Below are 13,771 nucleotides of genomic sequence, written 5' to 3' on the forward strand. Positions count from 1 at the left end.
TCGACAATTTTGTAACTTCTGGAATCTTCTAGTTTTCATATTTTCTATTTTTAATATTTTCTTTTTTGGAAATTGTACAATGTCGAGATTTAAAAAATATTTTCCCCAATATTTGAGTACATCTAATATTCTACCATAGAAGAAAAATTTTCAATTTAAAAAGAAAAATGGTCAACAAAACACTTGAATTTGCGACGAAAAAAAAAGATGAATTCTTATAGTTTAGTCATAACATTTTTTAAGTATTTTTTAAATAAATTTTTTTGTGTTAAATAGTTCAATTTTGAAGATCTACAATTGAAAGCTCTTCAACTTTCAAAAGATATAAATAAAAATTCCTCAAATTTTGATGAATTTAAAGATAAAAAGTCAAGATTTCAATTTTAAATTTTTTAATTAAAGAAATTTCTAGAATAAATAAACAAAATTACAGTTTTTTAAATTGTAAAACTTAAAACTTGTCATCATTTTTTTTTAATAAATCAGGGTGACCGTTTTAATCACACTTTTGAACTGAATAATTTCAAAATATTAATCCAGGTTAACATTTTAAATACTCTAAATTAAAAAATCAATTAATGAACTTTAAAAATGGTCAAAATTATATTATGCAGTTATTTTAGGACATTAAATATTTTTTATTTAATTTATTTTAAACTTATAAGTTCTTAAATTAGAATTTAAATTATTTCCATTTAAAATAGTTTAGGCATCCTTGAAAAATTTTTTAATTGTATTGCAAACTCTTGAGAAATCTAGAAGTAATTTAAAATTTTTTCAAATTTAGCTTTATTTTTGAAAATTTTTCAAAACTACTCAATAATTTTAAAAATTAATTGAATTTGTCTTACGAATTAAAAAAAAAATGTCTTTAAAATTTAGATTTCTAAATAACAATTTAACACTTATTATTTTCAAAAACAATTAGAGTAATTTTAAGAGATATTTAGAAGTTTCAAAAAGATCAACAATTAATTTAAAACTTGAAATGATTTCAAATAATTTTAACGAAGTGTGCTTACCGAAAAAATTATTTTAACAAAATATTCAAACAGATTTTTAACGATTTCCAATATTAATAATTAATATAATAGTAATAGTATAATTATAGTAATTTAAATATAATAATTTTTTATAATAATTAATAGTATTAATTCCAATATTAAAAAATAATTTACAATCAATATAGTTTATTTTACCAATAAAGGTTTAGAAATAAATTTTAGCATGTAATAAAATTACTTGTTTGGAAATTTTTATTTCAAAAATTTATGCTGCAGAATTGTGATCATTTTTAAGACCAAAAATTTAAAAAATTCAATTTTCCATTCAGAATTGTTATTCTTCTTGATAAATTCCAGTTCCAACTTAAACTTGGTTAAAAACTGAAAATTCCTTGTTCAAATCCAGAATTTTAATACTTTAAAAAAATTCTCCGTTTCAACTAAAAATTAGAATTTTTCTGTAAAATTCCCTGTTCCAATTCACAATTTTAAAATTCCCTGTTCCAGCTCGGAAAAAGAATTACAATTCTTTTTCCCGGCTCCAAGTCCGAATTATTATTATTCTGGATATTTTCCAGATCCAACTATAATTATTTTTTTTTAATTTAAAATTCCCGGTTTAACTTAAAAGTTAAAATTATTCTTGATTTTAAATAGTTTAAAAATACTTAAAATGCTTAGAAATTTTATTTCGAAATCTTGATAAATAAACATGTTTTTTTTTGCATTTTTCAAATTAATTTTTTGTCTAATCCTACTAAATCAAAGAAATTTTCTTAAAATCTTCCATATTAATTTTTAACAATCTTGTAAATCGTTATAAATCTACGTAAATATTCTCTTAAAATTAGTTTATTAATTATCCGCATTTTAAAATGATTTTTTAGAACAAATTTTTCTAAGAATAATAACAGGTGTTCAATATTTATTTATACAGCAAAATTCAACAATTTAACTTAAAATTTGAATATTCAAATTACAATTACTAATTTAAATGAACAATCAGTTTATTCTAAGTATTAAGTAACTGTACTTTTTCTTAATTGAAAAATTTTAAATTGCATAGTTTAAAAATGGAATATTTTCGAGTGAAATTATATTTCAAATTTAATGAAAACCTTTAATTATAAATATATTATTTCGAAGTTAATTGAAATTAAAGATAGTAAAATCAATTATCATTTATTTTTTAAATCTTACAGAATTTAATAAAAAAATGAATGAATTAATTAATATTCACAAATGATAAACTAAAAATATTTTTTATCCAAAATTTTCGATTTTAAACGCTCGTAGTTTTTAATCAAGTCTTTAAAACTGCATTTCAAAATTTTTTAAATTTAAATGTACGCTTAAAAATTAAAAATCTGAAATAGAAAATTTTTAAACTAAAAGATTTTCGATTTACGCATTCTACACTGAATAATATAATCTGAAAAAGATCACAATTAAACTAATTATTAAAAAAAAACGGTTAAATCAAAGTTGAAAGGATAATTTTTTTTCCTAAAAATGTTGTAAAATTCCCGGTCAAAAAATAAATTCACTCTCTTTTCCCGCTTTGTCAAGTCTCATAATAATTAATTATTATTCAAATTATTCACTTTGCAAATATTTATATGATAAAAGTATAGTATTTTTCAGTTAAAAAAAAAAATAAATCAATTTTCAAGATATATATTTGAAAATTTTGCAATTTCAACGATTCCCAATTATAAATTCCTCAATTTCGAATCCTTTTTTGGAGAATATAGTTTAATTTATAAGATTTAAAATTGAAATTCTTCTATTTATGAAGCACTATAAGCTTCTTTTTTTTTCTCAATTTGTTCTGGAAAACATTTAGGAAATCCCATTTCCATTTAAAAATTAATTTTCTAGTGAGGTGGAAGCACTTAATTTTATATTTGCATCGGAATGATTCGGGAGAATAAAGTTTGAAAGAGAATAGAAAAATTACCTTCGGCAACTCCCCAGGGATATTTTCTTCCTCGAATCTTCTTTCCATCTTGTTCCACGACTGTGTTCGCACCAACAACTGCGAAAGGTACTCTATCCCTCAAAACTTTGTGCAATTTACTGTCCTCCTCGTCTTCGGTTTCGGGGAATTCGTAAATTTTTATTTTGTGCTGCGCTATTTCGTTCAGAATCTGCAGACCATAAAATTCTCTCAGCAAAAAAAAAAATCCCGGTTTGAAATTTTTTGAAATTCAAATGTAATTGGGAAACAATTTTGAATTTGAAACATTGAAAATTGACAAATTGAATATTTTCAGACTCAAGAGTAAGAAAAAAAATTAAATTTTAAGACAAAATAAATTCACTAAAATAAAAATTGTTACATTTTTAAACATAGTCATGAATTTTCAAATAAAATTGTAACTCATTAACTGGAATAGTTGAATTTTAAACCAGAAAGATTAATTCTAAACTAGAATAATTGAATTTTTGACAAGAGATCAAATCTCAATCAAGAAGATTAATTTTTACCAAAAAGATTAATTTTCAACTAAAAAATTTAATTCTCAAACAACAATTAAATTTTTAGTCAAAAAATGAAGCCTCAACTGAAGAGATCAATTTTCATCTAAAATTATAAAATATTCATTTGAAATAAGTTAAATTTTCAGTTAAAAAAATTACTTTCCTGAAAAAAAGAACTTGAAAAAAAAGTTACATTTTCAAAGAAAGTGCTCAATTTTTAAATAAAATTATAAATCTTTAACTCGAATAGTTGAATTTTAAACCAGAAATGAGAATTAAAAAAAAAAAGATTTCTTAAATAGAATAATTGAATTCTTAACTAGTATAATTAAATTTTTTACCAGAGATGAATTTTCGCATATTAATTTCTACCATAAAAAAAACAGAATTTTTAACTAAAAATGATTGATTTTTAACCAAAAATTGAATAATTAAATTTTTAGTCAAAAAATTAATACCTCACTGAGAAGATGAATTTTCATCTAAAATTATGAAATATTCAATTGAAATACGTTAAATTTTCAGTTGAAAAAATTACTTTTCTATCAAAAAAAAGCAGTTACATTTTCAAAGAAAGTGCTGATTTTAAAAATAAAATTGTAAATCTTTAACTGGAATAGTTGAATTTTAAACCAGAAAAATTAATTTTTTAACCGCAATTATGAATTTTTTATTAGAATTATTGAATTTTTAAACGAGATGAATTTTCAAAGATTAATTTAAACCCACAAAAACAGAATTTTTATCTAAAAAAGATTATTTTTCAACCAAATATTAAATAATTAAATTTTTAATCAAAAAATGAATGTCTATCTGAAAAGATGAATTCTCATCTAAAATTATGAAATATTAAATTGAAATAAGTTAAATTTTCAGTTAAAAAAATTACTTTATCGAAAAAAAATAACTTTAAAAAATAATAGTTACATTTTCAAAGAAAGTGCTCAATTTTTTAATAAAATTGTAAATCTTTAACTGGAATAGTTGAATTTTAAACCACGAAGATTAATTTTTAACTCAAATTATGCATTTTATTACTAGAATAATTGAATTTTTGACAAAAATCAGAATTTTTAACTAAAAAAGATAATTTTTCAACCACAAATTGAATAATTAAATATTTAGTTAAAAAATGAATGTCTAGATTAATTTTCATCTAAAATTACGAAATATTCATTTGAAATAAGTTAAATTTTAAGTTGAAAAAATAACTTTTCTATAAAAAATAATTTAAAAAAAAAAAACAGTTAAAGTGCTGATTTTTAAAATAAAATTTTTAATCTTTAACTGGAATTGTTGAATTTTAAACAAGAAAAATGAATTCTGAACTATAATAATTGAATCTTTGACCAGAGACGAATTCTCAATCAAGAAGATTAATTCTTACGAAAAAGATGAATTTTCAACTAATAAAAAATGTAATTTTCAACCAAAAATTAAATTTTTAGTCAAAAAATGAATCCTCAGCCCAAGAGACGAATTTTCATCTAAAATTATGGAATATTCAACTGGTATAATCAGGTATAACCAAAAAAGAAACCAATTTTTAACAAAATAGTTAAATATTCTACTGGAACAATTAAATTTTTAGTTCAAAAAATTTTTTTCAACCAACTATTTAGATTTTCAACCCAAAATAGAATAGTTTAGTTTTCCCTTAAAAATCTAATTCTTGAAAAAAAAAAAAAAAGAATGTTTAAAAATTAGTTAATTATTTTACTGAGGCAGTTAAATTTTCAACAAAAAATAGAATAGTTAAGTTTTCTCTTAAAAGTCTAATTCTTAAAAAACAAAAACAAAAAAATTGATTTTTCAAAAATAGTTAAGTATTCTACTGGAACAATTAAATTTTTAGTTCAAAATTTTTTTTTCAACAAACTAGTTAGATTTTCAACCAAAAATGGAATCGTTTAGTTTTCTCTTGAAAATCTAATTCTTAAAAAACAAAAAATGGATTTTCAAAAAACTAATTAAATATTCTACTGGAACAGTTAAATTTTTGAGTTAAAAAAAATTGATTTTCAACAAACTAGTTAGAGTTTCGACCAAAAATAAACTAGTAGTTAAGTTTTCTCTTACAAATCTAATTCTTAAAAAAAAACAAAAAAAATGAATTTTCAAAAAGTAGTTGATTATTTTACTGAGACAGTTAAATTTCAAGTTCAAATAACTGATTCTGAACAATCTAGTTAAGTTTTCAACCAAAAATAGAATAGTTAAATTTTCTCTTAAAAATCTAATTCTTAAAAATCAAAGAAATAGATTTTTCAAAAATATTTAAATATTCTACTGGAACAATTAAATTTGTAGTTCAAAAAAATTTTTTCAACAAACTAGTTAGATTTTCAACCAAAAATAGAATAGTTAAGTTTTCTCTCAAAAATCTAATTCTTAAAAAACAAAAAAATGGATTTTTCAAAAATATTTTACTGGAACAATTAAATTTTTAGTTCAAAAATTTTTTTTCAACAAACTAGTTAGATTTTTAACCAAAAAAAGAATAGTTACATTTTCTCTTAAAAATATAATTCCTCAAAAAACAAAAAAAATGAATTTTCAAAAAGTAGTTAATTATTTTACTGAGACAGTTAAATTTTAAGTTCAAAAAACTGATTCTGAACAATCTAGTTAAGTTTTCAACCAAAAATAGAATAGTTGAATTTTCTCTTAAAAATCTAATTCTTAAAAAACAAAGAAATGGATTTTTCAGAAATATTTAAATATTCTACTGGAACAATTAAATTTGTAGTTCAAAAAATTTTTTTCAACAAACTAGTTAGATTTTCAACCAAAAATAGAATAGTTAAGTTTTCTCTCAAAAATCTAATTCTTAAAAAACAAAAAAAATGGATTTTTCAAAAATATTTTACTGGAACATTTAAATTTTTAGTTCAAAATTTTTTTTTCAACAAACTAGTTAGATTTTTAAACAAAAATAGAATAGTTACATTTTCTCTTAAAAATATAATTCCTCAAAAAACAAAAAAAACAAAAATGGATTTTCAAAAAGTAGTTAAATATTCTTCTGGAACTGTTAAATTTTCATTTTAAAAAATTTCTTTTTAAATAAAAATGTAAATCTTTAACTGGAATAGTTGAAATTTAAACCATAATGATAAATTCTAAACTAGAATAATTGAATTTTTTACCAGAGATGAATTCTCAATCAAGAACATTAATTTTTACCAAAAGATAAATTTTTACCAAAAGATAAATTTTCAAATGAAAAAATATGTAAATTTCAACTAAAAATTAAATTTTTAGTCAAAAAATGAATCCTCAACAAAAGAGATGAATTTTTATATAAAATTATGGAATATTCAACTGGTATAAGCAAGTATAAACAAAAAATAATTAAATTTTCAAAAAAATACTTAAATTTTCAGCTAAAAAATTTCATTTCATCCGAAGAAAAAATCAAATTTTCATTAAAATAACTCGCATTTTAACCAAATAAATGAATTTCCAATTAAAACAATGAATCCTCAACCTAAAAAAATAATTTTCTATTAAAATTAAAATTTTTAAACTGAAATTCTTGCATTTTTAACGAAAAAAACATTTTTTGTAAAGAATCAGATTAATTTGCAAAAAAAAAGGTAATTTTCTACGAGAAATTGATATTTAATAAAATAACTGGATTTTTAACGAAATAGTTGAATTTTCAATTAAAAAAGACTAATTTTTATCGAAATTGTTAAATTTCAAACAAAGAAAAGAAGATAGATTTCAAAACAAAAATGTATATTAAAATTTTCAGTTGCAGAAATTAATTTTCAACTAAAATGATGAATCTTCAACTGGATTATAATTTTAAATCAAAAAGAAGAATTTTCAAGAATAAATATAAATTTTCTACTAAAAAAAGGCGAATTTTTCACACAGTACATACATTTCTAAACAAATAGTTTAATTTCTAAATAAAAAAATATTAATTTTCAACAAAAAATAAAATAGTTAATTTTTTTAAAATCTAATTCTTAAGAAACCAAAAAATTGATGTTGAAAAAGTAGTTAAATTTAACTGAAATTTTGCATTTTTAACCAAAAAGAATTTTTTTTAAAGAATAAGATTAATTTTCTACCAAAAAATCGATATTTTATCAAACATGTGGATTTTCAACGAAATACTTGAACCTTCAATAAAAAAAGAAGAATTTTCATAGAAATTGTTGAATTTTAAACATGAAAAGATCAATTTCAAAACAAAAATGTACATTCAAATTTTAAGTGGAAGAAATTAATTTTCAACTAAACTGATGAATTTTCAAGGACAAAAATTAATTTTCTACAAAAAAAGGCGAATTTTTCATACAGTACATAAATTTCTAAATAGTTTAATTTATAAATAAAAAAATATCAATTTTGAACCAAGTAGTTAAAGTTATCATAAAAAAAGGATAGATTTTCAACCAAAAATATAATAGTTCAATTTTCTGCTAAAAAATGTCTTTTCATCCGAAAAAATTTAATTTTGAACAAAACTTTCAACTACAAATAACTTTCAGGGAAGTAATTTTATTTCCAACGTAAAAAATGAATTTTCTATTAAAATTTTTTAACTGAAATTCTTGCATTTTTAACCAAAAAGACATTTTTAAAAAAAGAATAAGATTAATTTGCAAAGAAAAAGATAATTTTCTACAAAGAAAAGACGAATTTTTTACACATTACATAAATTTCTAAACAAACAGTTTAATTTCTAAATAGAAAATTAACCGGAGTTAACTAAAACTTTTGGAAAAACCTGCATTTAAAAAAATCCTTTAAATCTTCCAGTTTCTTTTTTGATCATTTTGGTAATTTTTTAAAATCTTTTTAAATTTTCTGTTACAGTCATTTTGCAAAGTTAAAACCCATTTTCAATTTTCCTAGAAATCTGAAGAATCTAATTAAAAATAGAGTAATTACAATAAAATCGAATCAAGAAGATTAATATTTACCAAAAAGATGAATTTTCAACTAAAAAATATAATTTTCAACCAAAAATTAAAGTTTTAGTCGAAAAATGAATTCTCAACCAAAGAGACGATTTTTTAAATCTAAAATTATGGAATATTCAACTGGTATAACCAAAAAAGAAACAAATTATCAATGAAATCGCTCATACTTTAACCAAAGAAATCAATTTCTAATAAAAATAATGAATCATTAACTAAAATAATTAATTTTCAACAAAACTTTAGACTAAAACCAACTTTCAGACAAGTAACTTTATTTCAAACGTGAATAATAAATTTTTTATTAAAATTAAAATTATTTAACTGAAATTCTTGCATTTTTAAGCAAAAGGAATTGTTCTTAAAGAATAAGATTAATTTGTAAAGAGCAAGATAATTTTCTACCAAAAAATCGATATTTAATCAAATATATGGATTTTCAACGAAATAATTGAATTTTCAGTTGAAGGAATTCATTTTCAACCAAACTCATGAATTTTCAACTAAAATGATGAACCTTCAACTGGATTATAATTTTATATAAAAAGGATGAATTTTCAAGAATAAAAATTAATTTTCTACAAGAAAAAGGCGAATTTTTCACAAATTACATAAATTTCTAAACAAACAGTTTAATTTCTAAATAAAAAAATATCAATATCAAAACTACAATTATTAAACTGAAATTCTTGAATCTTTAGTCAAAAAGACATTAAAAAAAAAAGAATAGAATTAATTTGCAAAGAAATATATAATTTTCTACCAAAAAATCGATATTTAATCAAATATGTGGATTTTCAACGAAATAGTTGAATTTTCAGTTGAAGGAATTCATTTTCAACCAAACTCATGAATTTTTAACTAAAACGATGAATCTTCAACTGGATTATAATTTTATATAAAAAGGATGAATTTTCAAGAATAAAAATTAATTTTCTAAAAGAAAAAGGCGAATTTTTTTACACATTACATAAATTTCTAAATAGTTTAATTTCTAAATAAAAAAATATCAATTTTTAACCAGTTAGAGTGCTAAATCCACTCTATTTTTGGTAAATATATTTGAAAATTAACCAGAGTTATCTAAAACTTTTGAAAAAACCTGCCTTAAAAAAAATTCTTTAAATCTTCCAGTTTCTTTTTTGATCATTTTGGTAATCTTTTTAAATGTTTCTAAATTTTCTGTTAGAGTACTTTTTCAAAGTGAAAAGCCATTTTCAATTTTCCTAGAAATCTGAAGAATTTGAAGAATCTAATTAAAAATATATTAAAAATAGAGTAATTAAGTTTTCTCTTAAAAGTCTAATTCTTAAAAAACAGAAAAATGGATTTTCAAAAATTAGTTAAATATTCTACTGGCACAGTTAAATTTTTAGTTCGAAAAAATTGATTTTCAACCAGTCCTTCATATGCCCTGCAATTATATATAAAGTAGAAATCACTATTCTAAATTGACCAGAATAATGATAAATAATGAAAACTTGAATTTTATTGCGACCAGAAGGAAAATTAAATTTCTATTAAAATTACAATTATTTAACTGAAATTCTTGAATCTTTAATCAAAAAGGCATTTTTTAAAAAGGGAATAGAATTAATTTGCAAAGAAAAATATAATTTTCTACCAAAAAAATCGATATATAATCAAATATGTGGATTTTCAACGAAATAGTTGAATTTTCAGTTGAAGGAATTCATTTTCAACCAAACTCATGAATTTTCAACTAAAATGATGAATCTTCAACTGGATTATAATTTTATGTAAAAAAGATGAATTTTCAAGAATATTGATTTTCTACAAAGAAAAGGCGAATTTTTCACACATTACATAAAATTCTAAAAACAGTTTAATTTCTAAATAAAAAAATATCAATTTTTAACCAGTTAGAGTGCTAAATCCAATCTATTTTTGGTAAATATATTTGAAAATTAATCGGAGTTACCTAAAACTTTTGGAAAAACCTGCATTACAAAAAAAATCCTAAAATCTTCTAGTTTCTTTTTTGATCATTTTAGTAATCTTTTAAATTTTTTAAAAATTTTCTGTTACATTCATTTTTCAAAGTGAAAACCCATTTTCAATTTTCCTAGAAATCTGAAGAATCTAATTAAAAATAGAGTAGATAAGTTTTCTCTTAAAAATCTAATTCTTAAAATACAGAAAAATGGATTTTCAAAAATTAGTTAATTTTCTATTAAAATTACAATTATTTAACTGAAATTCTTGAATCTTTAATCAAAAAGAAATTAAAAAAAAAAAATAGAATTAGTTTGCAAAGAAAAATATAATTTTCTACCAAAAAAATCGATATTTAATCAAATATGTGGATTTTCATCGAAATTGTTGAATTTTAAACAAGAAAATATGATCAATTTCAAACCAAAAATAGAAATTAAAATTTTCGGTTGAAGGAATTAATTTTCAACTGAAAAAACTAAAAATTAATGTTTAGTAAATAAATCCGTGACACTATAAACACACTCATATGTCCTGCAACTGTATATTATAAAGTAGAGAATCACTATTCTCAATTGACCAGAATATTAAAATTTGGTAAAAAAAATAAAAAATAAAATAAAAAATGTCGAGGAATACCTGTTTTTTGAACATGGCGCATTCGTCCGGGGTCATTGTGTCGGCTTTGGCAATGACGGGGATGATGTTGACTTTGTCATGTAGGCGTTGCATAAATTCGACATCGAGGGGCTTCAAACCATGACCAGAGGGTGCGACAAAATAGAGACAGCAATGGACGCGGCTGTCTGCAATTTGCCTTCTCACCACTCTCGACTCGGCATTCAGGAACTCCTCGTACTTCGACTCAATATATTCAATCACCGGTACCCAACTGAAATTCAGAAGAAAAAAAAAACCGAAAAAAAAAAAATAATAAAATAAAAATCATCAAAATAGTATGATCAATTTGAAATGGGACGACTGAAAAATCCCGAAAAATGAAATTCCCGACACCGTAAAATTCCTGAATTAGAAAATTCACGAATAATCAAATTCGCGAATAATAAAATTGACGAAAAATAAAAATACCGATTTGGAAAATTCCCAAATAATAAAATACACTAATAATAAGATTAACGAAAAGTAAAAATACCGAATTGGAAAATTGCCGAAAAATTAAATTCGCCAATAATAAAATTGCCGAGAAATAAAAATACCGAATTGGAAGATTCCCGAATAATAAAATTTCAGAATTATAAAATTCCTGAATTGGAAAATTCCCGACAGAAAATTCCCGATTTATAAAATATCATAATTGGAAAATTCCCGAATTGTAAAATTCCCAAATTTTAACAATTAGAATTTTTTATAAATATATTTTATTGATTACAACTGCAACAATAAGATATTAGTTTCCAAAATTATTTTAAACATTTAAAATTTCGGGACGACTGAAAAATCCCGAAAAATAAAATTCCTGAAACTGTAAAATTCCCGAATTAGAAAATTCTCGGTTAATGAAATTCGTGAATAATAAAATTGCCGAAAAATAAAAATACCGATTTGGAAAATTTCCAAATAATAAAATACACGAATAATAAAATTACCGAAAAATAAAAATACCGAATTGGAAAATTGCCGAAAAATAAAATTCACGAATAATAAAATCGCCGAAAAATAAAAATACCGAATTGGAAATTTCCTGAAAAATAAAATTTTCGAATAGTAAAATTTCAGAATTATAAAATTCCCGAATAATAAAATTCTCGACAGTTTATAATATTACCGAAATGGAAAATTCCCGAATAATAAAATTCGCGACAGAAAATTGCCGATTTATAAAATATCCGAATTGGAAAATTCCCGAATTTCAATAATTAGAATTTTTTATAAATATATTTTATTTATTACAAATACAATAATAAGACATTAGTTTCAAAAATTATTTTTAACATTTAAAATTTCGTAGCTTATTTTTTGAATTTAAAATAGCAATAATTTTAAATAAAATATTTCTAGGTAACGCGTGTTTTTTTAATGTTCACAGTATTTTAAAAAATACAAAAAGCGTTCGCAAACATAAAATTTTAAATTATTATTATTATTATTATATATATATATGTGTGTATATAAATTTATATTTCGAGTCTGTTTAAAAAACGTTACAAGGTATGTAGAAAATTTAACGAGATTTTTGTTCCAAACGCACGTTTTCAAAAATAGGGAAGGCGATACAAAAGTTGAATTCTAAAAAATATAAAAAGCGTAAGCAAAAATTGAATTTTAAATTAATATATATATATATATATATATATTAATTTAAAATTCAGTTTTTGCTAACGCTTTTTGTATTTTTTTTTCAAATTCTATGCACATTTTCAAAAAAAAAACGTCAAAATGTGAGTCATTATATTTTCTTTTAATGTAGAATTAAATTTTTGTATCGCTTTTCTTATTTTTGAAAACTTGCGCTTGGAACAAAATTCTTGTTAAATTTTCTCCGTACCTTGTTACGTTTTTCAAACAGACTCGAAATATAAATTTTTATATATATGCATATTAATTTTAAATTTTATTTTTGCGAACGCTTTTTGTATTTTTTCAAATACTGTGAACATTAAAAAAAACATGTGTTACCTAGAAATATTTTATTTGAAATTATTGCTATTTTTAATTCAAAAAATAAGCTTCGAAATTTTAAATGTTAAAAATAATTTTTGAAACTAATATCTTATTGTTGTATTTGTAATCAATAAAATATATTTTAAAAAATTCTAATTGTTAAAATTCGGGAATTTTACAATTCGGATATTTTATAAATAGGCAATTTTCTGTCGGGAATTTTATTATTCGGGAATTTTTCATTTCGGTAATATTATAAACTGTCGTAAATTTTATTATTCCGGAATATTCCAATTAGAGAATTTTATAATTCTGAAATTTTATTATTCGGGAATTTTCCAATTCGATAATATTATAAACTGTCGTAAATTTTATTATTCGGGAATATTCCAATTCGGGAATTTTATCATTCTGAAATTTCATTATTCGAGAATTTTATTATTCGGGAATTTTCCAATTCGGTATTTTTATTTTTCGGCAATTTTATTATTGGCGAATTTTATTTTTCGGCAATTTTCCAATTCGGTATTTTTATTTTTTGGCAATTTTATTATTCTTGTATTTTATTATTTGGAAATTTTCTAAATCGGTATTTTTATTTTTCGGCAATTTTATTATTCGCGAATTTTCTAATTCTGGAATTTTACTGTGTTGGGAATTTTATTTTTCAGGATTTTTCAGTCATCCCAAAATTTCGAATCGTATTTTTTGAATTTAAAATAGCAATAATTTTAAATAAAATATTTCTAGGTAACGCGTGTTTTT

The 13,771-nt window shown here is 21.4% G+C and overlaps 1 protein-coding gene across 7 annotated transcripts in view; it reads right to left on the reverse strand.

The window, feature by feature from the left end:
* LOC117172501 (septin-7) overlaps nucleotides 1–13,771 on the reverse strand; it is a 178,067-nt gene that overhangs the window by 39,633 nt on the left and 124,663 nt on the right. For all 7 annotated transcript variants that reach the window (XM_033360504.1, XM_033360506.1, XM_033360508.1 and 4 more), the window contains 2 exons: nucleotides 11,024–11,276; nucleotides 2,965–3,154 (listed from right to left, as the gene is read on the reverse strand). In XM_033360504.1, coding sequence (XP_033216395.1) covers nucleotides 2,965–3,154; nucleotides 11,024–11,276 — 443 coding nt within the window. The remainder of the gene's footprint in view (nucleotides 1–2,964; nucleotides 3,155–11,023; nucleotides 11,277–13,771) is intronic.

The sequence above is a fragment of the Belonocnema kinseyi genome, chromosome 5, assembly GCF_010883055.1.
Source record: "Belonocnema kinseyi isolate 2016_QV_RU_SX_M_011 chromosome 5, B_treatae_v1, whole genome shotgun sequence".
Classification (NCBI taxonomy): domain Eukaryota; kingdom Metazoa; phylum Arthropoda; class Insecta; order Hymenoptera; family Cynipidae; genus Belonocnema; species Belonocnema kinseyi.